General features: G+C 41.8%; 1 protein-coding gene across 2 annotated transcripts in view; it reads left to right on the top strand.

The window, feature by feature from the left end:
* The first annotated feature begins 14736 nt into the window (after positions 1-14736).
* Positions 14737-25168, top strand: part of dock10 (dedicator of cytokinesis 10) — a 185030-nt gene continuing 174598 nt past the window's right edge. For both annotated transcript variants that reach the window (XM_024444381.2, XM_024444380.2), the window contains exon 1: positions 14737-15255. In XM_024444381.2, the coding sequence (XP_024300149.2) occupies positions 15148-15255 (108 nt within the window). In that variant the 5' untranslated portion in view covers positions 14737-15147. The remainder of the gene's footprint in view (positions 15256-25168) is intronic.

The following is a 25168-nucleotide window of genomic DNA, read 5'->3' as shown; positions in this document are numbered from 1 at the left end:
TTATTTTCTGAAAAATATTGATACTTGATGGGATAACACTTTATTTTAAAGGTGCACATACAGAATTAGCCACTAATTTGTAGTTTATAAGTGTCTATACAAGTAGCTAATAAGGACTTTATGTATTTTTTTTAGCCATATATTAGGCCTTAATTAACTCTGTTCTTATTCAAACATTATAAGTCATGGCCAATCCTTAATAACAATACAAAACAATACGCGCACATAGTACAAAAAGTTCAAACAAAAAAATGAATCAATATCAGAACATTATATTCTGGATATACACAGTACCAGTCAAAAGTAGAAGCATTTCACTTCACCTGCAATAATATCTGCAAATCTGTGTACGCGGCCAATAAACTTTGATTTGATTTAAATGTCTTATTTCATGAAACTACACATATCCTCCACTTCAGGCAAACATGATATGCTTTAGCTCATGGGTGTGGGTGTGCCCCTTTCTGTCCAATGAGGTTATTTCTGGACAATATTTCTGCAAGTAAAAATATGGTTACACTTTAGAATAGGGAACGCGTTTTAAGGTACTATGTCCTTATTAGTCCCACACAGCTTACTTAGAATCTGTTTCTTGCGTAACTTGCTATTTATTAAATACAAATATGTATTTATTATGGCTAACAAATAGGTTATTAAGGATTGGCCAGTAACGCAGTACTTATGTTTTAATAAGAAAACACTTAACAGTAATTAAGGCCTAATATACGGCTAATAAGACATAACAAAGACCTTATTAACTACTTATATACACACTTATATTCAACAAATGAATGGCTAATATGTGTCAAATGTGTCACCGTGTGTTTTATTATTTGTTTGTCTTGATGATCGTAATGATAAGCCTTTATTGTAACAAGTGCGCTCCCCCCCAAAAATAAACACAAAGATAAAAACAATTGTTTATATTGTATCAATGAACTAGATATGACAGTTGATATGATTGTTTAACGTGGCATATGACTTGATTAATGTCTATTGTGACCATTTATTATGACTGTGTTATAGTACTTGCATGTGTTTGACATTGTAGTTGTCTGTAGAGGTGAGTGATTCAAATGGCCACCAGAGGGCCACAGACTGTTCATCTGAGGAGAGGCATAGACTGAGAGACAGTAGGTCTAGATGTTCCATGTGAATACAGTAGCAGCGTGAAATCACCCCTGTAAAATCAGTGGCCTGTACTCGTAAAGCATCTGACGAGGAGTGCTGATCTAGGATCAGGGCCCTCTTGTCCATGTCATCTTATTCCTTAGGGTGTTAAAGGTAAAAACTAATCCTCGATAAGCACGCCTACTCTGAGGTGCTTTATGAATACAGGGCAGCATGCCCTTGACTAATACTGTATCCTGTATCCCATTTAAGTAATATTTACATAGGCTATTGTGCAACTGCGCTCAAATCCTCTAGGAGCCGCACAACGCCCTGTGTCACTCCCCGGCAGGGCCCATTGATGTTCCCGCTCCGACCGGGACTCAGAACCTGCAAAATGTGTCTGATTCAACTCTCAATTACAAAATTAGTTTGAAGTGCTGACGTTCAGGTCTTTATCTGTCACAATACGGCTCAAGTATGTTGAAGTGTTTAAAAAGAAAAGACATGCATCACTGGCAGCTGGTGCTGTTTCAAAGCAGACCCATCCCCTTAAAGATGAAATACATTTGGTTTCAAGCCCTGTACCTCTGCTGGATGATGAGGGCTCTAGGGGTGGGTTTTTACGGGGAGTGAAGAGGGGCGTGAGAAAAGAAATCTGTTTGATTTGTCAGAACTTCTTTAGATTAATCTACAGCTGTCACTATACTGAGCAGCCAGACCTTATCATCAACTTTCATCTGGCTGATTTCACCCCAGGCACCACACACACACACACACACACACACACACACACACACACACACACACACACACACACACACACACACTTTTGTTATTGACCAAATACTTATTTTCCACCATAATTTGCAAATAAATTCATTAAAAATCCTACAATGTGATTTTCTGGATTTTTTTCCTTCATTTTGTCTGTCATAGTGTACCTATGATGAAAATTACAGGCCTCTCTCATCTTTTTAAGTGGGAGAACATGCACAATTGGTGGCTGACTAAATACTTTTTTGCCCCACTGTACATGTGTACGTGTGTTAGTATGGGCATGTCTGTGGAGTGTGTCTCTGTCTCTGAATGTCAATCTATTGCCACACTCAACCAAAGACTACACTAGTTGTCTATCTGTCTAGTCCACACATTAACAGGGCCACATGAGCACCGCGTCAGAATGGCAGTCTAATTGAGTGTGATCGGCATTTGAAGGCCCATTTGCACTCCCAGGCTCCGGCTCTAATGCAAACAAAGACAGCAAGAGTCTCTCTGTGATTTGAGTCTTTTAAATAACACATTTTGTTCAATCACCAGCCAAGCAGAGCGTTTGGGAGAGAGAAAAAGAGAGAGTGGGAGAGAGAGAAAAGAGGTCACATTCTAGTACGAGTGTGATGATTTGATTACACGTGGATCCTTCAGTGTATTAATCAAGTATTCTAGACTCAGATATTACAGTAGTGCTGTACAAACATGCACACGTACGCACACACACACACACACACACACACACACACACACACACACACACACACACACACACACACACACACACACACACACACACACACACACACACACACACACACACACCTAAGCATGTTTAAGAAACATAGCTTATCTCTGTATCAGTACACCCAGGGCCGGTTGGAGACTCGGTAGGTGACAAGGACACTTATGAATGAATCCCTTTGGCTCTGAGGAACACTAATCAGGCAAGCCCGTACCCTGAGAAACAAACAGGGCTGGGACGGGAGTGGGATCATTATTAATTAACACGTTTAAAAGTGAAGGCACACTCTGAGACATCACTAATTACCGCTGCTGGTGCTGCAGTTAAAACACACCTGAGACTCAGTGCACACTGGAGAGGATGTGTGTGTGTGTGTGTGTGTGTTTGCTTAACCTTACTGTCATAACCCACACTTTGGTTCCTCTCCTGTGTGTTCTATGCTGCTATCCCTGCTCCTGAGTGGCGCAGTGGTCTAAGACACTGAGAGGAATCCAGGCTGCATCACATCCGGCCGTGATTGGGAGTCCCATAGGGCGTCACACAATTGGCCCAGCGTCGTCTGGGTTTGGCTGGGGAAGGCCATCAATGTTAATATGAATTTGTTCTTAACTGACTTGCCTAGTTAAATAAAGGTTAAATATAAAATAAATCCCATTGCACATTTCTCCACATCTGGCTTGGCTCACAGACACACACACACAGACTTCAGTGATTTTCTGCTTAGCCTTGAAATACCTCTTCACCTGTGTGTGTTCGGATTAATTGAGTTCCTCAATGAGTTCCACAGAGACAGAGGAGTACTGAAGTATCTGTCAGATGACGGCCTCAGTTTAATGCATAAAGCAGGACTAGGGTGTGGGCTGTGTTATTATTACATTACAGCAAGACAATGATTTACAATTAACTCCATTCCATTCTAACACACACAGATGGTCATGGACTCAAACTGGGCGAGCAAGTAAAACAATAGACCTATAGCATATTCATAGTTATTAGAAAAATTGGTTTGTTATTGATAATAAAATGCACCATGAACTGTTAAAAGTGCTCTTATTGCTGGTTGCAATTCCTCATATTGCAGCCAGGAGGCACTCTTAAAAAAACAGTGGATTATTCATTATCAATTAAAAGAGAGGTAAACCCATTGAATTATACTAGCTCCATGGGTAAACCTTCCATCCTAAAGTTTGCTCATCAAAATCCTGTCATTTAGGTCAATACAGCAAAGTATCCCAATGACCTTCATACAAACATTTTTTTGTCTTCTTTTAACTGAAGGCAAACTTTAGTATTTAAATACTTATGTCTCTTCTATATTTATTCAGAGTACAGAATCACATACACACACCTCTCCTGTGTTGACACACTTTCATTCATCCCCAAGTGGAAAGGCAGGTCTATAGGTTGTTCACAGCCTGTCTGTGCTGTTTCAGGGACATTAGAAGATTCTGAAATGTGCAACTCAGCATTGAGAGAAACGTGGAAGTCTTAAACCCTGGCATTTTATCTAGCCTCCCCTCTTCCACATGGGTTGTTGATGAAAATGCAGGTGATAACACCTGTCCAGGAGAAGTAGGTTCTGTCTTAAATTGCACCCTATTTATTCTCTATATAGTGCACTACAAATGTCCAAAGCCCTTTGTTCCCTGGTCAAAAGTAGTGCACTATATAGGGTATAGGGTGCCATTAGGGGATGCAGAAGTAGAGCGATCCAACAGGCTCCCTAGAAAAAAAGAAATTAAGGGACCTCAATTTTGCAAAAATAATAATAATTCAAAACACTGTATTTAAATCTAAAATTTAAATCCACTCTCTCTTTTACCTTCAAATAACATAAATGTAATTTTGCATGACTATGTACAAATGTTTAGTACAACTGATGCTATGTCTACTGATAGGATGTGCAGGTGAGAGACCCTACAGCCAGTCTGTGTAGGAGTGTTTGCTCAACTCTGACACACTCCTACCACCATGTTGGCCTCAGGTGTGAAACAATAGACTACATGATCTGTCTCTCTTCCTTTCTCACTTACTCCCTCTCAATCTCTCTGTAGCCCCTTTGTCTCTCCCTCTATTTCCATATTCATCTCTGCCTCGCTCTCCCTTCTCACCTTTGTCTCGCTCCCCCTCTCCCTCGCTCTGGGGTCGTATATCCACCATCAGCTTGTCTTTCTCTGGCAGTGCTGCACACCATCTCTCCCCTCTCTCCTTCTCTCCCTCTCATTCTCACTCACACTCTCCGGACTGGGTGGGAGGACAACATTGCTCTCAGTCAGACACACAATCCTATTTTGTTACCTTGTAAATTATTTTCCTTGGGAGGATGTTGGGCTTGGAGGAGGAAATGAGATGGAAGGCTCCTCCACCATGTGAGAAATTAGCCCAGAGATATGTGATCCTGCCTGGGCTCCCTCGGGCCCCAGCCTCCCCTTCTCCTCTCCCTCTCCCTCTCCCTCCTCCTCCTCCCCTGGAGGCTAGCTGCTGGCCTGGCTCTGTCCTCAACGCTGGGGTGAGACGAGACGACCTGTCAGACTGCACATGTTCATGTGATACCTCCCAATAAAACATCTGGTGTATTAGAGAATGAGAGATAGAAAGAGAGAGAGAGAGAGAGAGAGAGAGAGAGATAGAAAAGAAAGAGAGAGAGAGCATGTGTTTGTGCATATGCGTGTGATTGTGTGTGTGTGTGTATGTGTGTGTATGTGTGTGTGTGTGTTCAGACATGCATGAAAAACAGCCGATAGGAGCAAGGTTAATTTTAGGACAGTATATCTCTCCGTCTTCTTTATTTGACTAAAACTCTTTCTCTAATACTAGTCATGGAATGAAACACTCTAGTGTAGCTGTATAGTTAGACTGTCCGTTATGGTGCTAATGCATTCCAGTAAAGGACCCACAAGCCTATTCATTCATTGTGTGCAAACAGGTTACTATACTTCACATACTGAAATGAGTTACAGCAACCTGTAGTAGTAACCTTCCTGTATGTTTGAGAATCTATTTCCATTTTGATATGTCCATTTCCTTTACTCTGTCTCCATCTTGTGGTCAACACTGTGCTGTAACATTGATGTCAAAAAGGTCAACTATAGATGGAAACAGAGAAGGAATGCTTATTAGGGTATCTAAAAGTTTTTTTTATGGTAGTTAAATTGTTATAAAACTAATTATTAAAGGTTGAATTTTAGCTGAGGAGAACTTGAAACATTTATATGTAGTAAAATAAGAGGTCAATTTCCTGTCGTAAGCCTAGATTCCATTACCAAAGTGTGTACGTGTAACAGTATAGCTTCCGTCCCTCTCCTCGCCCCTACCTGGGCTCGAACCAGGGACCCTCTGCACACTTCGACAACAGCCACCCTCGAAGCATCGTTACCCATCGCTCCACAAAAGCCATGGCTCTTGCAGAGCAAGGGAAACAACTACTTCAAAGTCTCAGAGTGAGTGACGGTACCGATTGAAACGCTATTAGCGCGCACCACCGCTAACTAGCTAGCCATTTCACATCAGTTACATACGCATAATGGCGGACTTGATAGTGACAATGACAGAAGACATGGAGCTTGAGACTCTAAAATTAGCCTACACACAAAGGGGAACTTAGGGCCTATAGACTTATTTATGAAAATAAAAACAAATCTTCTTTCTTGTGACTGTTGCAGGTGTTCGTGCACTTGAACATCGCATTAACTTATCTTGGAGGATTGCAAATGGGTAAATGAATAAATTGAAATGTTTAACCTATGGGACTCCCAACCACGGCCGGATGTGATGCAGCCTGGATTCCCCTTGCACTGAGATGCAGTGTCTTAGACCACTGCCTATATACCACTGCCTATCAGGAAATAGGCCTACAGAATAAAGTAGCCTAAGATCTTTTGGTTTAACTCTTGACCTTTTGGTTTAACCGTTGACCTTCGACAGTAGCCTAAGCACCCGCCCCCTGATTTAATTTAGTTAGTCTAGCTAGTTTTAATTTGTAATTCATAAAATCTTTAGCAGTATGAACGCACAACATCGATTAAAATGTATAGGCTTAACAAGCTGTTAGGGACCAGACATCAGAGCATCTGATTTTAAATGTGTTATTATCTTCAGTTTTTATGTTAAACCCAATGGATGCCTTTAATTCAAACACTTATTATAGGCCTACTGTGTGATGAAGCGGACTCAGCACATTGTTTAATTAAGCAATAAGGCCCAAGGGGGTGTGGTATATGGCCAATATACCACGGGCTAAGGGCTGTTCTTAAGCATGACGCAACGCGTGGACACAGCGCTTAGCCGCGGTATATTGGCCATATATCACAAACCCCCGAGGTGCCTTATTGCTATTATAAAGTGGCTACCAATGTAATTAGAGCAGTTAAAATAAATGTTTTTGTCATACCTGTGGTATACGGTCTAATATACCACAGCTGTCAGCCAATCAACATTCACCACCTAGTTTATAATTTCACTTATATTGTTTGGACGCATTCTTATCTGTCTATTTAGTATTTTGTTTCCCCAAAGTAGGCTACAGTGCCGATTTTAGCATGTAAACCTTGGTGGGGCAAAAACATTTAAAGTGGGATGCATGCCAGCAAAGCCACTACACAACACTAAACAATACATTAAATGCACTATAACGTTGCCCACAAACTGTTAGGGCCTACATAAATCTGTCCCAACAGCAGTCCCAACACCTTACCACTGCTACATCTGGCTATCAGCGGAGCATTTTCTGTCAGCGAAACATTTCATTCAGCCTCATTTACTGTCTTTAAAAAAAAACATAGCTGATACGGCTGAGTTCCTTAAACAAATGTGGTTTCTAATGACAATTTAGATGTACAAACTATGAAATAAGGGGACGACGAGCAGATAAGAGGCAATCCGTAATTTCTGTAAGACATTAATGAGCGAGCTAGGACGGACGTAGTCGATATAACTATTTGTTTAGCACTTTTGAAATGTACAGAGACAGAATTCAGAACATGGGCGTTCTTACAGTGTTCACCCTGTACACCAAGTGAGAACCATTGGATAAATAAAGGGGGCATTTAAGCAGACAATAAAAGCTCTTTCAATATTAAATTATTATATTTCTCAAAAACAGGTTATAGGCTACATGTGCACCACCAAGTCAGACCAAATTATTAGGGTGAGGCACATGGGCTACTAACATCTTACTACACAACATACGCGTACGTTCTTAGCTACAGTGTACATATCTCCCTGGCATATTACATAATTTATGCAGATAAATGTGCTGTGCTCACTTGAACAGGAAGGTGGCGCGTCGGTACTTCGTGGGCAAATTTTGTCATCAAAGTCTGGCATTCTCTGGATTTATGGTGCTTTCAAAACAACCTGGAACTCTGAAGAAAAACAAGGTTGAATCATGATGACGTCAATGATCTCCAGGTCATATCTCTAGAAAGAGGATGGATTTACAATTCCGAGTTAGATGACCGTTCAAAACGTATTTTCCCAGTCAGGGCTCATTTATTCTCGACTTCCCAGTTGTCTTGAACTCACTGAAGTCAAGTTTTCGCAGGTCTGAGTTAACAGTTTTTTTGAGCATGGCACAAATCATGCTTCATTGACAGCATGCCGATGTTGAATGTTTACCATTTTAAACATGGAAAAGAGCCTCTTAATCCCAGATTTGGGACCACACAGCCAGTCACTGATTTCTCCCAAACCACTAATTGCTGAATTCGACATGACCAACTTGTTGTGTAATGTTTATGTCCAATGGCCGAGGAGCACCGATATGTTTTGTCTATAATTTCTTGTCATTATTAAAAATGATTTACCAGTAGATTGTTGACTTTATTCATGATGATGACTGCTAGCTAAGAGTTTGAAAGTATGATGTTGACAACAGAGAGAAGCACCAGATTGAACTTCAATCAAAGCTATTGTACATATAATGTGATTTGATGTCATTTTATCTGTGGCCAATGACCTTGAGCCTTCTTGGATTGGCACTTCTAATGTAACTATATGGCAGCACCCAGGGGGCTAGAATTTTTTAGATCTACCCTTAGACTTGGCGGTGACTTAGTGTCCCCATGAGGTATAGAACACTGAGCCAATCACGGCGCAACGCTGTATTTTCTGCTGGCTTGCCCCACCACCACAGAAAGCACTGAGCTAGGCTGAAACACCTGCATTTTGGAGCTGCCTTACTCAAGAAAACAAAAAAGAGACCATGCTTGTATGCGGCTATATTAACTAAATTATATATTTTTTGGTACATTGTTTGCAAACTGACATGTGACACGTATTAATGCAAAAATAACTTTTTTTGCTAAAAATGTGGGGCTCAAAACAGGTGGGGGTGTGCCACTGATACTTACAAGCTCTTAACCAACAATACAGTTCATAAAATAGAGCTAAGAAAATATTTACTAAATAAACTAAATAAAAAAATAAAAAGTAACGCTATAAAATTCCATAACAATAACGTGGCTATATACAGGGGGTACCGAGTCGCGGGGGTACAGGTTAGTCGAGGTAGTTTGTACATGTAGGTTGAGGTAAAGTGACTATGCATAGATAAACAGCGAGGTGGCCATTTGTTTAATTCTTCAGCAGTCTTATAGCTTGGGTTTAGAAGCTGTTAAGGAGCCTTTTGTATCTAGACTTGACGCTCCGGTACCGCTTGCCGTTCGGTAGCAGAGAGAACAGTTTATGACTTGGGTGGCTGGAATCTTTGACAATTTTTTGGGCCTTCCTCTGACACCGCCTACTATATAGGTCCTGTATGGCAGGAAGCTTGACCCCAGTGATGTATTGGGCCGAAAATCAGGTTAAATTGAAAGTCACCGAGTAAAATACCACTTGAGTAAAAGTCTAAAGGTATTTGGTTTTAAATATACTTAAGTATAAAAGGTAAATGTAATTGCTAAAATATACGTAAGTATCAATACCAATGCTCCCTCTAAACGTGGTTACCAGTTACCAGAGACTGCCGCGCAGCTCCTCAAGACTGCCCCGCAGAGCGCAGAAATATTAGCCAACAGAGAGAAGCACCAGATTGAACTTCACTCAACTTTCTAGAGTTTTTCCTGTTAATTAACACTGTCAACGTTTTCTTTTTACTCGTGTACGTTTCCCTTTACTCATTAGCCACTTTCAAAGCAACATACCGAAACAAAACTAACTATTTGGTGTAGGCAGAACGCATCGGAACGCATCGGATTGCACACTACTCAGCCCGTACTCTAGACTAGTGCGGCATAACCAATCAGAGCTGCAGTAGAGCTATATGCAAATAGTTCATTGCCATACAGTGCATTCGGAAAGTATTCAGACACCTTCCTTTTTTCCACATTTTGTTAACGTTACAGCATTATTCTAAAATGGATTCAATAAATAAAAAATCCTCATCAATCTACCCACAATACTCCATCATGACAAAGCGAAAACAGGTTTATAGAAATGTTTGCAAATGTATATATATAAAAAATAAATACCTTCCAAAAGGACAACCATCTCTGCAGCTCTCCACCAATCAGGCCTTTATGGTAGAGTGGCCCGACGGAAGCCACTCCTCAGTAAAAGGCACCTAAAGGACTCTCAGACCATGAGAAACAAGATTATCTGGTCTGATGAAACCAAGGTTGAACTCTTTGGCCTGAATGCCAAGCGTCACATCTAGAGGAATCCTGGCACCATCCCTCTGGTGAAGCATGGTAATGGCAGCATCAGGCTGTGGGGATGTTTTTTAGTGGCAGGGACTGGGAGACTAGTCAGGATCGAGGGAAAGATGAATGGAGCAAAATACAGAGAGATACTTGATGAAAACCTGCTCCAGAGCACTCAGGACCTCAGACTGGGGCGAAGGTTCACCTTCCAACAGGACAATGACCCTAAGCACACAGCCAAGACAACGCAGTAGTGGCTTCGGGACAAGTCCTTGAGTGGCACCGCCACAGCCCGGACTTGATCCCGATCTAACATCTCTGGAGTGACCTGAAAATAGATGTGCAGGCACTCCCCATCCAACCTGACAGAGCTTGAGAGGATCTACAGAGAAGAATGGGAGAAACTCCCCAAATACAGGTGTGCCAAGCTTGTAGCATCATACCCAAGAAGACGCAAAGCTGTAATCGCTTCCAAAGGTGCTTCAACAAAGTACTGAGTAAAGGGTCTGAATACTTACAGTACCCAGTCAAAAGTTTGTACACATCTACTCATGTCGGAACTAGAAGCACAAGCATTTCGCTACACTCGCATTAACATCTGCTAACCATGTGTATGTGACAAATAAAATTTGATTTGATTTGATTCATTCAAGGGTTTTTCTTTATTTGTACTATTTTCTACATTGTAGAATAATAGTGAAGACATCAAAACTACATAATAACACATATGGAATCATGTAGTAACAAAAAAAGTGTTAAACAAATCAAATTAGATTTTAGATTCCTCAAAGTAGCCAGTCTTTGCCTTGATGACAGCTTTGCATACGCTTGGCATTCTCTTAACCAGCTTTGTGAGCTAGTCACCTGGAATGCATTTAAATTAACAGGTGTGCCTTGTTAAAAGTTAATTTATGGAATTTCTTTCCTTTTTAAAGTGTTAAATCAAGTGTTATTTTTTGTACCAGTTCACAAACCATGTGCCATGGAATTGGTACATCGAAAATCTCTTCCCATTTATTTTGCAACCTCTATGGCGCAGCTGTCCACATTTTTGTCCTCAAATGAAACTGGTATATTTTTCTATTTATGCCAATTTTTTTTCAGCCAATTTGTATCTTTAATATATGGCAGACAAACAAGTTCCCTACCTTCTCCCTTTTCCACTTGCCTCCTAGATTTTTGTGATTATGGTTGTTTGGATTGAGCAGACATTCTGATATATTTTCGATAACTCCACCGTTTCTATTCCGAATATCGTTAATAAATATATTACTTTTTCTTTATTCCATAAAGAATGTTTTTTTTAAATTCATCACTATATTTGAGTTTAACCATAACATTTGTTGTAATATTTGTTCTATCTTTATGGAGGATAAAACTGCAATTTTAACCAGCTTTTTACGGGCTTGTTTAAGAAAGGCGATACTTAAAAACAACAACATTTTCAGTAAATCAGAAATGAGGAGCTGTAATCTGTATAAAAGCAAAAATGTTTTTTTTTTAACAAAGGATTAGCCTTTAGTAATCTACTGGAGAACCATGTGGGGTTTAAGCATAACTTTTGTATGAGTGAAGCTTTTGGTGAGAGGTTTAAAGATTTAATTTTGAATCATTTTAGCCCCCCAAACTCATATTCATGATATAATTAGGTACGCTTAATTTTGTCTGGCTTAGCATTCTAAATCAAATCAAACTCTGAACAAGCTGTAAGTGGATGTGATATTAGTTTGATCATGTTCGGATTTGTTCTCATTCACATGACATTGGTGTTTGTCCTTTCACAGGACCAAAGCCCTGATTCAAGGCAAACACGAGGAAAAGCAACATGTAAGTAAGCCTAAGTAAGACAGCCTGCCAAACAAGTTCCCTACCTTCTCCCTTTTCCACTTGCCTCCTAGATTTTTGTGATTATGGTTGTTTGGATTGAGCAGACATTCTGATATATTTTCGATAACTCCACCGTTTCTATTCCGAATATCGTTAATAAATATATTACTTTTTCTTTATTCCATAAAGAATGTTTTTTTTTAATTCATCACTATATTTGAGTTTAACCATAATCGCTCAATAGTAAACTAAGCCTCCAAGTACTTAAACTAAACCATAAGCCCCAGTATCAACACTCCTATTGGGTCATATTTATGTGATCGGATGTCTTTGCACACATTTCTAATGCATTTCTAATGGGTTCTAGTCACGACTCGGTGTCTGTCCGTGTCCTTCCTCTCGGTCTTCATCCACATACCTGTCTCTCTCTCTAGCTTCTACTTCCTACTACAGAAGGAGATCCCGGTCTCCTTTAAAAAAATAAGAACATAAGAAAAGTTTATTGATGAGTGTACATCTGAATGGATCCTATAGAAAGGGATTTCATCCCATTTTTAACCCTAAAACGTACTTTGCACATTCATCTTCTGCCGATCTACCATTCCAGCGTTTAATTGCTATATTGTAATTACTTCACCACCATGGCCTATTTATTTCCTTAACTTACCTCATTTGCACTCACTGTAATATAGACTTTTTGTTTTCTTTTGTTTTACTGTATTATTGACTGTATGTTTTGTTTATTCCATGTGTAACTCTGTGTTGTTGTATGTGTCGAATTTCTACGCTTTATCTTGGCCAGGTCGCAGTTGCAAATGAGAACTTGTTCTCAACCAGCCTACCTGGTTAAATAAAGGTGAAAATAAAAATTAAATAAACTTTACATTCTATGAGACTTAAACCTACAGCAACAACCTTTTTTTGGGCTGTTGAGTGTTTATTATGCCGAGCTCACGTGCTCGTCGGAACTTCCTACTTTCTAGTTGTGATGTCGAAAATACGACTTTGTTTCATTCCTGTGCTTTTTGGTCAGAATGATTATTCAACCAATACGATTTTAGTTAGCTTGACAAGCTAGGTGACGTTGGTAATAATAAAGTTAGCTAGCTTGCTTAACATTGACAGTATGGCCAAACTAGCTACATTATCAAATGTCAAATGTAGCCTAATTATCCATATTGATAAGGTTGTAGTTATCTTTTGGTTGAAAAGGTAAAAGAACAGTGGTGAAACATCACAACTCTGAAAACAAACCTCTCTCAGTTTCCCAAATGTAATTTTGATTTGGAGAGTCTTTCAAGTTGGAACTAGGAAGATTCGATAACTCCGATAGCACGATAACTCCGATAGCACGTGAACTTGGCATTAGTCAATATCTACTCATATAGGGACATTGTGGGCAGTTGTCTATAAGTGCTGTGATTTTCTTTCTAGGATTTTTCAACTAACCTCAGAGAAGCAGAAAATAAGCGAACCTGGTTTCCTGACCAAGACCACCCCCAAGCCCCTGAAAACAAACAAGACCAACAAGCCGTCCTTGAAAAACTGCAAAGTCCTGAAAGCCTTCAAAGCACTAAACATCTTCAAGAAAATTAAGAAATGAAGGCAATGCATACAATTGCAAATTTGGTGTAATTATTATTTCTCATAGAGCTGCAGTACTGAAAAGTGGACAAACGGGGGAGCCAGAGTACAATAAATGAGTACGGATTCCTTATTCCATCAAACAACGTATAAATCTTCTTTAGAATCAACTAAGCTAAGTTGGACACGTGTTTTATGGAAACTTATGCGGTAGGTCTCCAACTATTTAAAAATGCCTTCGTCTGCTCTGTTGCCTTAAGGTAAGATACAAGTCCATAGAGCTTAACTGCCAAGATCTCCATGGAAGCCACATTTCCCATTAATTACCAAAGCCAAATGGTAGGCCTATATGAAGTAGTCTATTATCTAGGTCTCTATGGCTATTTTGGCGACGGGAAACACCCACGTGAAGGTCAATGTGTCCTCACTTTGCAACACAGACTCAAGAAACCAAAACATCTGGACATTTTGACATCCGTGGATGGGATGGTTTCACTTGAATGCTTAGTGCAGAAGCACGAGAAGGACAAGAGTGGACGAATGTATGTCTATTGGATTGCCATCATCATATAGGAATCGTGTTTTCAGAAGGACATAGGCTATGGTTTGGACTTGTCAAATGTGTAGGACATTTTGCGTTTATTCCTTACTGATAGCCAGCTAATATTGTCATTAATGCAAAATAGGACTTGTTAATGGTTCAATGCGAACATACCAGATATCATATCCGACGATGGCTTGTATTCAACGTGGATATACAGTATAGTGCCCAACAATGTTGCAACCATGCCACAGCGTTGTGTAGCCTATTATGATAATGCTACCTATAGAAAAAAAACAACCATTAATGAACGTCTTGCACTAGCCTATTCCACCACAATAGGTCGCTGTGTGACCATTTTTCCTCCCTCTCTAACGATGGTCCTGAGTGGACTGCTGATGAGTTGATGACATTCTGGATGTTATTCTCCTCTCTCCTTGGCCTGGTCTAGGCCTGTGGCAGAGGCCAAATGATGGGCATAATGGTCACTGTTATTGCAAGCCTTTTAGAATTTAGTTGTATGACCAATTTGAACGTTTCGTAGACTTATAGCAACAGATAATCCTCATCAAATAGCAGGGGTTTGGGCGTACTGTGTTTGGGAAAACCCAGCCTATGTTAAATTATTAAAACGTTAATAGTTTAAAGGCTTCTTGCAGCCCAGGGGTTGGAGAGAGATGGGCCATTAGTTCCGCTTCCTTTGACTCTGTAGCGCAGGGGCATTGGTAGAATCTCGCTGAATAGGCATCTGTAGCCTACGCAAGCAGGGCTGCTGTGTAGTACTAGTAGCCTAGTAGAAGCAGCAGCGAGACGAGGAGGGGAGCAGAGCCGTTGCTGGCGTATACATTGGATTTGCAATAGACAAACGCGTTGTAAATCTGGGCGAACGTCGGCGCTTGAACCAGAGGAATAGTGTGGACCGTTCTGAAATGGCAGCGGAATCGACCCGGAGATTCACGAAAAACCTGCTCAAGCCCGGGAGTGCGGCGGAGATAAGGCAGACGGCATCCAATGCTGTCAGGCATTCGGCAGTGACGGTGGGTCAATTGGAAAAACAAAGGTTATGACTGTACCTTATTCAGTAGGCCTATATTGTTAGAGCTCAACGTGTAGTGTTTTTTATTCACTCACCGCCCCCCCTGTACCTACAATGACGCTATAGCCACCCGTTGATTTTGAATTGATTGTTGGAGATGCGAGCCGCACCATTGCGCCCAGATCCTGACGAACTTGACATTCATAATTGTGTTAATGCGATTTGGGTTGAATGAACACAGCTGCTAAATTTGAATGGTGATATCAACTGTGATATGCCTGCAAGTTTTCGGTGAAGGGGAGTTTGTCTTGATGCTGCGAGAGACAATGTTGCATTCATGTAAATGATTTTCTTGAATGGGCTACAATGTTGCATTTGAAGAGGATATGGGTCGAGGTTGTGAATGCGTATTCTTAGCATTGCCCACCTCAACGTTTTAAATGTAAGGTGATTTGCTGCTCAAATCGAAGCAGCCGTGTATTCTCCAGTGATTTTCGGAGGACATGGGTCGAGGTTGTGAATGCGTATTCTTAACGTTGCCCATCTCAACGTTTTAAATGTAAGGAGATTGGCTGCTAAAATCGAAGCAGCCGTGTATTCTCTAGTGGTGTTCGGTATTTTCCATGCTGCCTCCGGGAAATAAATAAATAATGGACCTGGTTGTAGCCTAGTCCTTATCTTTCCGCGGGAAATGCCCTCCTGCTTCAAGCTGAAGATACTGAATGACGTACGCGGCAGTAACATCATCCCAGTTGTGTGTAAATAAAATAAATAATAATAATGCAAATACAAAAGTATCCATAATTAAAATTTAAAAAATTAAATCACACATTTCGGTTGGATTGACATTTAATTAACATTAATTGGCTCTGGCAGATGTTTGTGTAGTGCGTACCCAGTGGAGGTTGCTCAGAGGAGGACGTGAAGGACCATCCTCAGTCAATTTTATTTAAAAAATAGTGAAATATTAAAAAAGTTATTCTATTGTGATATGAATATATTTAGTATAGTTTTATGTCACCTAACCATTGATTAAAACACACTGTTTTTCAATGAAGGTCCACAGTTGCTTTTACAGCACACTCTGGGGTAGCATCATGGTGTAGCCGGAGGACAGCTAGTTTTAGTCTTCCTCTGGATACATTGCCTTCAATACAAAACCTAAGAAGCTCATGGTTCTCACCCCTTCCATAGACTTACACAGTAATTATGACAACTTCCGGAGGGCGTCCTCCAACCTATCAGAGCTCTTTTGCAGCATGAACTGACATGTTGTCCACCAATCAAAGGACCAGAGAATGAATCTAGTACTGAAAGCATAAGCTACATCTAGCTAGCACTGCAGTGCATAAAATGTGGTGAGTAGTTGACTCAAAGAAAAAGACAATAGTTTAACAGTTTTGAACAAATTCTTCCCTTTAAAAAATGACTTAGAAGCAGAGAGCTATATATTGTTGTATTTATTTTTAAACTTTCACCTAATTGGCCAGAAAATGCAGCTAGCTAGTTTAGCCTAGTCAAACACCTGGCTCAAACAGCAAGGGATGCTATGTTAGCTAGCTGACCATGGCTATCCAACAGTGGAAGTCTTCCAAGTCAAGGTAGGCTTTTGGTTTTAGAAATGTATTGCCACCAGGGCCCACCGGTGTAACTGCTAAACTGCTTTCTGTACACCTCGTGATTGTTTTCTAACGTTTTAATTCTAGTCGCCATGTTGACTATGACGTTAGCTAATATGGTGACAATGTAGGCTGTGAGCACTGTAGAGCGTGTAGATGCAAGAAGGAATATACAATGAGCAAAGTGATCATGCAGTTTGTATGTGGCTGCTATGAACGTGAACTGTGTTTACGGGTGATGAGGGGTGTGTTCATTCCACCAATTCTGTTTAAAACATGTTCCTTAAACGGAAACAAAGGGAACAAAATGGGGATAAACATACTTGAATTTGTCCAATAGAAGCTCTTGTTTGGTATTGAATGTGTCACTGTCTAGCACCTTGATTACTAAAATATTTCCATATGTGTTCTTTTATTTGTAAGCTAGGTTGTAGCAACCTCATGATGGGTATAGGAAACATTTGAGTCATTATAGTTAGCCTAAACCTAGCAATGTTACATTGAACTGGATGAATGGAATATGAATGACAGTCATCCAATATGCTGTAATAGAAATAAGACCATGCTCATGAAAAAAAAAACATCGTCCTCCCTCACCTTAAACAGCACCGACCGCCACTAGTGCCTATCTATAGAGCTGGCCTGTGTGTGTGTGTGCACGTGGGTTGTGCTTGAGGTGCATGCTAGTATCTCAGCTTTGATTCTCAATTCTCCCTTATTTTTCTCATCTCTCCTTTTATTTTCAATCATTATTTTTGAGACAGATCTTCACTATGGGTTTCTATGCTATTCTCTCTGCTTTTATCAGTACATCATTGTTGGATGTGTGAGGTGTTAGAAATGATTCTGAGGTATCTGTCACCCTGGCTGTCACATCAAGTCTTAACGTTACTGCCACCACAGCTCTGAAATGACATTTGTGGTTTAAGGTGAAGTTTCCCCCAGATCTTGGATCAGTATTGCATTTTCCCCAGTAATGGTTAAGGTTAGGATTGGGGGAGGGGAAGCTGATACTAGATCTGTACCTAGGGGCAGCGACAATTATAGAGGAGTGGGAAAACCCAGTGACTCACTTTCATTATGACAGGTCCTTGCCCACCATTTGTGCCAAGCCTGTATAGTACCACACACACACACACACTGCTAGGATGTGAGTGTTTGACACACACACACACACACACACACACACACACACACACACACACACACACACACACACAGTGCTAGGATGTGACAGTGTTTGACACCTGATATCCCCCTGATGACTCACCTGACAGGTAAAGGACAGGACAAATCCTCTTTTCCTCTCTGTGTGAGCATACATTGTGTGAGTGACTGTGTGGGGTTGCATGTCCGTGTGTGTGATGCCTAGTCTCCCTGATGACTCACCTGACAGGTAAAGGGCAGAACAAATCCTTTTTCGCTCTGTGTGTGTGTGTGTGTGTGTGTGGGGGGTTGCTTGTCCGTGTGTGTGATGCCTAGTCTCCCTGATGACTCACCTGACAGGTAAAGGACAGGACAAATCCAACTTTCATTATTACAGGTCTTTAGATGTGGGGATGACATATGTACAATGTAAAGGAACAGGTGATGTCATTTTATTTATTTATTTTTTATTTCACCTTTATTTAACCAGGTAGGCTAGTTGAGAACAAGTTCTCATTTGCAACTGCGACCTGGTCAAGATAAAGCATAGCAGTGTGAACAGACAACACAGAGTTACACATGGAGTAAACAATTAACAAGTCAATAACACAGTAGAAAAAAAAGAGAGTCTATATACATTGTGTGCAAAAGGCATGAGGAGGTAGGCGAATAATTACAATTTTGCAGATTAACACTGGAGTGATAAATGATCAGATGGTCATGTACAGGTAGAGATATTGGTGTGCAAAAAAAGCAGAAAAGTAAATAAATATAAACAGTATGGGGATGAGGTAGGTAAAATTGGGTGGGCTATTTACCGATAGACTATGTACAGCTGCAGTCATTGGTTAGCTGCTCGGATAGCAGATGTTTGATGTAGTGATGTTTGTGTGTATGAGCATACATTGTGTGTTAACTGTGTGGGGTTGTGTGTGTGTGTGTGTGTGTGTGTGTGTGTGTGTGTGTGTGTGTGTGTGTGTGTGCGCGCGCGCGCGTGTGAGCCCATGCAGTCGTACATTGTGTGTGTCAAAATCTAATCAAATCAAAGTTTATTAGTTGCGTAAACAGATTTGCAGATGTTATTGCAGGTGCAGTGAAATGCTTACGTTTCTAGCTCCAACAGTGCAGTAACATCTAGCAATTCAATAAACAAAAAATGTAAATACATTTAAGAAATATCAGAACAAGTAACATGAGAACGAGCAATGTCAGAGTCCGGAATACACTACCGTTCAAAAGTTTGCGGTCACCTAGAGATGTCCTTGTTTTTTAAAGAAAAGCCTTTTTTTTGTCAATTTTAAAATAACATCAAATTGATCTTAAATACAGTGGAGACATTGTTATTGTTGTAAATGTATGTGGACACCTGGTCATTGATATGGAGTTGGTTCCCCCTTTGTTGCTATATGTCCACTCCTGGGAAGGCTTTCCACTAGATGTTGGAACATTGCTGTAGGGACTTGCATAAGAACATAAGTGAGGTCAGGCTCTGATTTTGCGCGATTAGGCCTGACTCGCAGTCTGCGTTCCAATTCATCCCAAAGGGGTTTGATGGGGTTGAGGTCAGGGCTTTGTGCAGGCCAGTCAAATTCTTCCACACTGATCTCGACAAACCATATCTGTATGGACCTCGCTTTGTGCCAGGGGGCATTGTCATGCTGAAACAGGAAAGGGCCTTCCCCAAACTGTTGCCACAAAGTTTGAAGCACAGAATCGTCTAGAATATCATTGTATGCTGTAGTGTTAAGATTTACCTTCGCTGGAACTAAGGAGCCTAGCCCGAACCACGAAAAACAGCCCCAGACCATTATTCCTCCTCCACTAAACTTTACAGTTGGCACAATGCATTGGGGTAGGTAGAGTTCTCCTTGCATCCGCCAAACCCAGATTCATCCGTCGGACTGCCAGATGGTGAAGCGTGATTGATCACTCCAGAGATTGCATATCCACTGCTCCAGAGTCCAATGGCAGCAAGCTTTACACCACTCCAGCCGAGGCTTGGCATTGCGCATGGTGATCTTAAGCTTGTGTGTGGCTGCTTGGCAATGGAAACCCATTTCATGAAGCTCCCAATGAACAGTTATTGTGCTGACGTTGCTTTCAGAGGCAGTTTGGAACTCGGTAGTGAGTGTTGCAACCGAGGACAGACAATTTTTTTACGTGCTTCAGCATTCAGTGGTCCCGTTCCTAGATTTTTCCACTTCACAATAACAGCACTTACACTTGATCCTGGCAGCTCTAGCAGGGTAGACATTTGATGAACTAGGTGATGATCCCTGCAGTAGGCTGTCTCGTCATTCTTGGTAATCAGGCCTGCCACTGTTGTGTCGTCAGCAAACTAGATTATTGAGTTGGAGATGTGCATAGCCACGCTGTCATTGGTGAACAGGGAGTACAGGAGGGGGCTGAGCACACATCCCTTGTGGAGGCGGATATGTTGTTGCCTACCTTCACCGCCTGGGGTCGGGCTGTTAGGAAGTCTAGGAACCAGTTTCACAGCTTGGAGGGCACTAAGGTGTTGAAGACTGAGCTGTAGGCGATGAACAGCATTCTCACATAAGTATTCCTCTTTTCCAGGTGGGATAGGGCAATGTGCAGTGCAGTGGTGATTGCATCATCTGTGGATCTGTTGGGATGGTATGACAATTGTAGTGGGTCTAGGTCTAAGGTGTCGGGGAAGATGATATGATTCTTAACTAGCCTCTCAAAGCACTTCATGATGGCAGAAGTGAGGGCTACTAGCCGATAGTGATTTAGTTCAGTTACAGTGCCTTACACAAGTATTCATCCCCCATGGCGTTTTCCCTATTTTGTTGCATTACAACCTGTAATTTAAATAGATTTTTATTTGGATTTAATGTAACGGACATACACAAAATAGTTTTTAATTTGGTGAAGTGAAATGGAAAAAATTACTTATTTCAAAAATTCAAAAAATAAAAGACGGAAAAGTGTTGCGTGCATATGTATTCACCCCTTTTGCTACGAAGCCCCTAAATAAGATCTGGTGCAACCAATTACCTTCAGAAGTCACAAAATTAGTTAGATTGCACACAGGTAGACTTTATTTAAGTGTCACATGATCTCAGTGTATATATATATATATATATATACCTGTTCTGAAAGGCCCCAGAGTCTGCAACACCACTAAGCAAGGGGCACCACCAGGCAAGCGTTACCATGAAGAAGGAGCTCTCCGAACAGGTCAGGGACAAAGTTGTGGAGAAGTACAGATCAGGGTTGGGTTCTAAAAAAAATATCAGAAACTTTGAACATCCCACAGAGCACCATTTAAATCCATTATTAAAAAATGGAAAGAACAAATCTGCCAAGAGAGTGCCGTCCACCAGGCAAGGAGGGCATTAATCAGAGAGGGAACAAAGAGACCAAAGATAACTCTGAAGGAGCTGCAAAGCTCCACAGCGGAGATTGGAGTATCTGGCCATAGGACCACTTTAAGCTGTCCACTCCACAGAGCTGGGCTTTACAGAAGAGTGGCCAGAAAAAAGCCATTGCTTAAAGAAAAAAATAAGCAAACAGGTTTGGTGTTTGCCAAAAGGCATGTGGGAGACTTCACAAACATATGGAAGAAGGTACTCTGGTCAGATGAGACTAAAATGGAGCTTTTTGGACGCCAAGGAAATGCTATTTCTGGCACAAACCCAACTTCTCTCATCACCCTGAGAATACCATCCCCACCGTGAAGCATGGTGGTGGCAGCATCATGCTGTGGGATGTTTTTCATCGGCAGGGACTGGGAAACTGGTCAGAATTGAAGGAATGATGGATGGTGCTAAATACAAGGAAGTTCTTGAGGGAAACCTGTTTGTCTTCCAGAGATTTGAGACTGGGACGGAGGTTCACCTTCCAGCAGGACAATGACCCTAAGCATACTGCTAAATCAACACTTGAATGGTTTAAGGGGAAACATTTAAATGTCTTGCAATGGCCTAGTCAAAGCCCAGACCTCAATCCAATTGACAATCTGTGGTATGACTTAAAGATTGCTGTACACCAGCGGAACCCATCCAACTTGAAGGAGCTGGAGCAGTTTTGCCTTGAAGAATGGGCAAAAATCCCACTGGCTAGATGTGCCAAGCTTATAGAGACATACCGCAAGAGACTCGCAGCTGTAATTTCTGCATAAGGGGACTCTACAAAGTATTTACTTTGGGGGGGTGAATAGTTATGCACTCTCAAGTTCTTATTTCTAGTTTGTTTCGCACAAAATATTTTGCATCTTCAAAGTGGTAGGCATGTTGTGTAAATCAAATTATACACCCCCCCCCCAAACATCTATTTAAATTCCAGGTTGTAAGGCAACAAAATAGGAAAAATGCCAAGGGGGTTAATACTTTTGCATGCTACTGTACCTTCAGTTTCTTGGGTATAGGAACAATGGTGAACATCATCAAGCAAGTGGGGACAACAGACTGGGATAGGGAGAGATTGAATAAGTCCGTAATCACTCCAGCCAGCTGGTCTGCACATGCTTTGAGGATGCGGCTTTGGCCGGCAGCCTTGTGAGGGTTAACACACTTAAATGTCTTTCTCATGCCGGCCAGAGAGATCGGAGCACACAGTCCTCATGAGTTACATTGTTTTTCTCGAAGTAGGCAAAGAAGGTGTTTACCTACCCGGGAGCGAGGCGTTGGTGTCCGCGACGTGGCTGGCTTTACATTTGAGTAATTTAGCTGACACTCTTATCCAGAGCATCTTACATGCTGACCAGACCAGACACGTCGCGTGCGTCGCAAAATAAATGTAGAAATCCATGTTATTCAATTATTGTACCCACACTGCTCGAGAGCGCCAACGAGCGTCTGCGTTGCCAAGGGCTAAAATAGAAATCAGTTCTATTTCTGACGCAGATCGCGCTGAAAGTTCTGCCTCTCCCATCTCCTCGTTGGTTATACCCACGTGGTTGATTGAAAGACGAACTGTTGTTGTGGTAATATTATCAAATCAAATCATATCAAATCAAATTTTTATTTGTCACATACACATGGTTAGCAGATGTTAATGCGAGTGTAGCGAAATGCTTTTGCTTCTAGTTCCGACAATGCAGTAATAACGAACAAGTAATCTAACTAACAATTCCCAAAAACTACTGTCTTATACACAGTGTAAGGGGATAAAGAATATGTACATAAGGATATATGAATGAGTGATGGTACAGAGCAGCATAGGCAAGATGCAGTAGATGGTATCGAGTACAGTATATACATATGAGATGAGTATGTAAACAAAGTGGCATAGTTAAAGTGGCTAGTGATACATGTATTACATAAGGATGCAGTCGATGATAGAGTACAGTATATACGTATGCATATGAGATGAATAATGTAGGGTAAGTAACATTATATAAGGTAGCATTGTTTAAAGTGGCATTGTTTAAAGTGGCTAGTGATATATTTACATCATTTCCCATCAATTCCCATTATTAAAGTGGCTGGAGTTGTGTCAGTGTCATTGACAGTGTGTTGGCAGCAGCCACTCAATGTTAGTGGTGGCTGTTTAACAGTCTGATGGCCTTGAGATAGAAGCTGTTTTTCAGTCTCTCGGTCCCAGCTTTGATGCACCTGTACTGACCTCGCCTTCTGGATGACAGCGGGGTGAACAGGCAGTGGCTCGGGTGGTTGATGTCCTTGATGATCTTTATGGCCTTCCTGTAGCATCGGGTGGTGTAGGTGCCCTGGAGGGCAGGTAGTTTGCCCCCGGTGATGCGTTGTGCAGACCTCACTACCCTCTGGAGAGCCTTACGGTTGAGGGTGGTGCAGTTGCCATACCAGGCGGTGATACAGCCCGCCAGGATGCTCTCGATTGTGCATCTGTAGAAGTTTGTGAGTGCTTTTGGTGACAAGCCGAATTTCTTCAGCCTCCTGAGGTTGAAGAGGCGCTGCTGCGCCTTCTTCACGATGCTGTCTGTGTGAGTGGACCAATTCAGTTTGTCTGTGATGTGTATGCCGAGGAACTTAAAACTTGCTACCCTCTCCACTACTGTTCCATCGATGTGGATAGGGGGTGTTCCCTCTGCTGTTTCCTGAAGTCCACAATCATCTCCTTAGTTTTGTTGACGTTGAGTGTGAGGTTATTTTCCTGACACCACACTCCGAGGGCCCTCACCTCCTCCCTGTAGGCCGTCTCGTCGTTGTTGGTAATCAAGCCTACCACTGTTGTGTCGTCCGCAAACTTGATGATTGAGTTGGAGGCGTGCGTGGCCACGCAGTCGTGGGTGAACAGGGAGTACAGGAGAGGGCTCAGAACGCACCCTTGTGGGGCCCCAGTGTTGAGGATCAGCGGGGAGGAGATGTTGTTGCCTACCCTCACCACCTGGGGGTGGCCCGTCAGGAAGTCCAGTACCCAGTTGCACAGGGCGGGGTCGAGACCCAGGGTCTCGAGCTTGATGACGAGCTTGGAGGGTGTTGAATGCCGAGCTGTAGTCGATGAACAGCATTCTCACATAGGTATTCCTCTTGTCCAGATGGGTTAGGGCTGTGTGCAGTGTGGTTGAGATTGCATCGTCTGTGGACCTATTTGGGCGGTAAGCAAATTGGAGTGGGTCTAGGGTGTCAGGTAGGGTGGAGGTGATATGGTCCTTGACTAGTCTCTCAAAGCACTTCATGATGACGGATGTGAGTGCTACGGGGCGGTAGTCGTTTAGCTCAGTTACCTTAGCTTTCTTGGGAACAGGAACAATGGTGGCCCTCTTGAAGCATGTGGGAACAGCAGACTGGTATAGGGATTGATTGAATATGTCCGTAAACACACCGGCCAGCTGGTCTGCGCATGCTCTGAGGGCGCGGCTGGGGATGCCGTCTGGGCCTGCAGCCTTGCGAGGGTTAACACGTTTAAATGTCTTACTCACCTCGGCTGCAGTGAAGGAGAGACCGCATGTTTTCGTTGCAGGCCGTGTCAGTGGCACTGTATTGTCCTCAAAGCGGGCAAAAAGTTATTTAGTCTGCCTGGGAGCAAGACATCCTGGTCCGTGACTGGGCTGGATTTCTTCCTGTAGTCCGTGATTGACTGTAGACCCTGCCACATGCCTCTTGTGTCTGAGCCGTTGAATTGAGATTCTACTTTGTCTCTGTACTGGCGCTTAGCTTGTTTGATAGCCTTGCGGAGGGAATAGCTGCACTGTTTGTATTC

This window comes from Oncorhynchus tshawytscha, linkage group LG14 (genome assembly GCF_018296145.1).
Source record: "Oncorhynchus tshawytscha isolate Ot180627B linkage group LG14, Otsh_v2.0, whole genome shotgun sequence".
NCBI classification, from domain to species: domain Eukaryota; kingdom Metazoa; phylum Chordata; class Actinopteri; order Salmoniformes; family Salmonidae; genus Oncorhynchus; species Oncorhynchus tshawytscha.
This window is presented reverse-complemented; position numbering and strand designations above follow the sequence as displayed.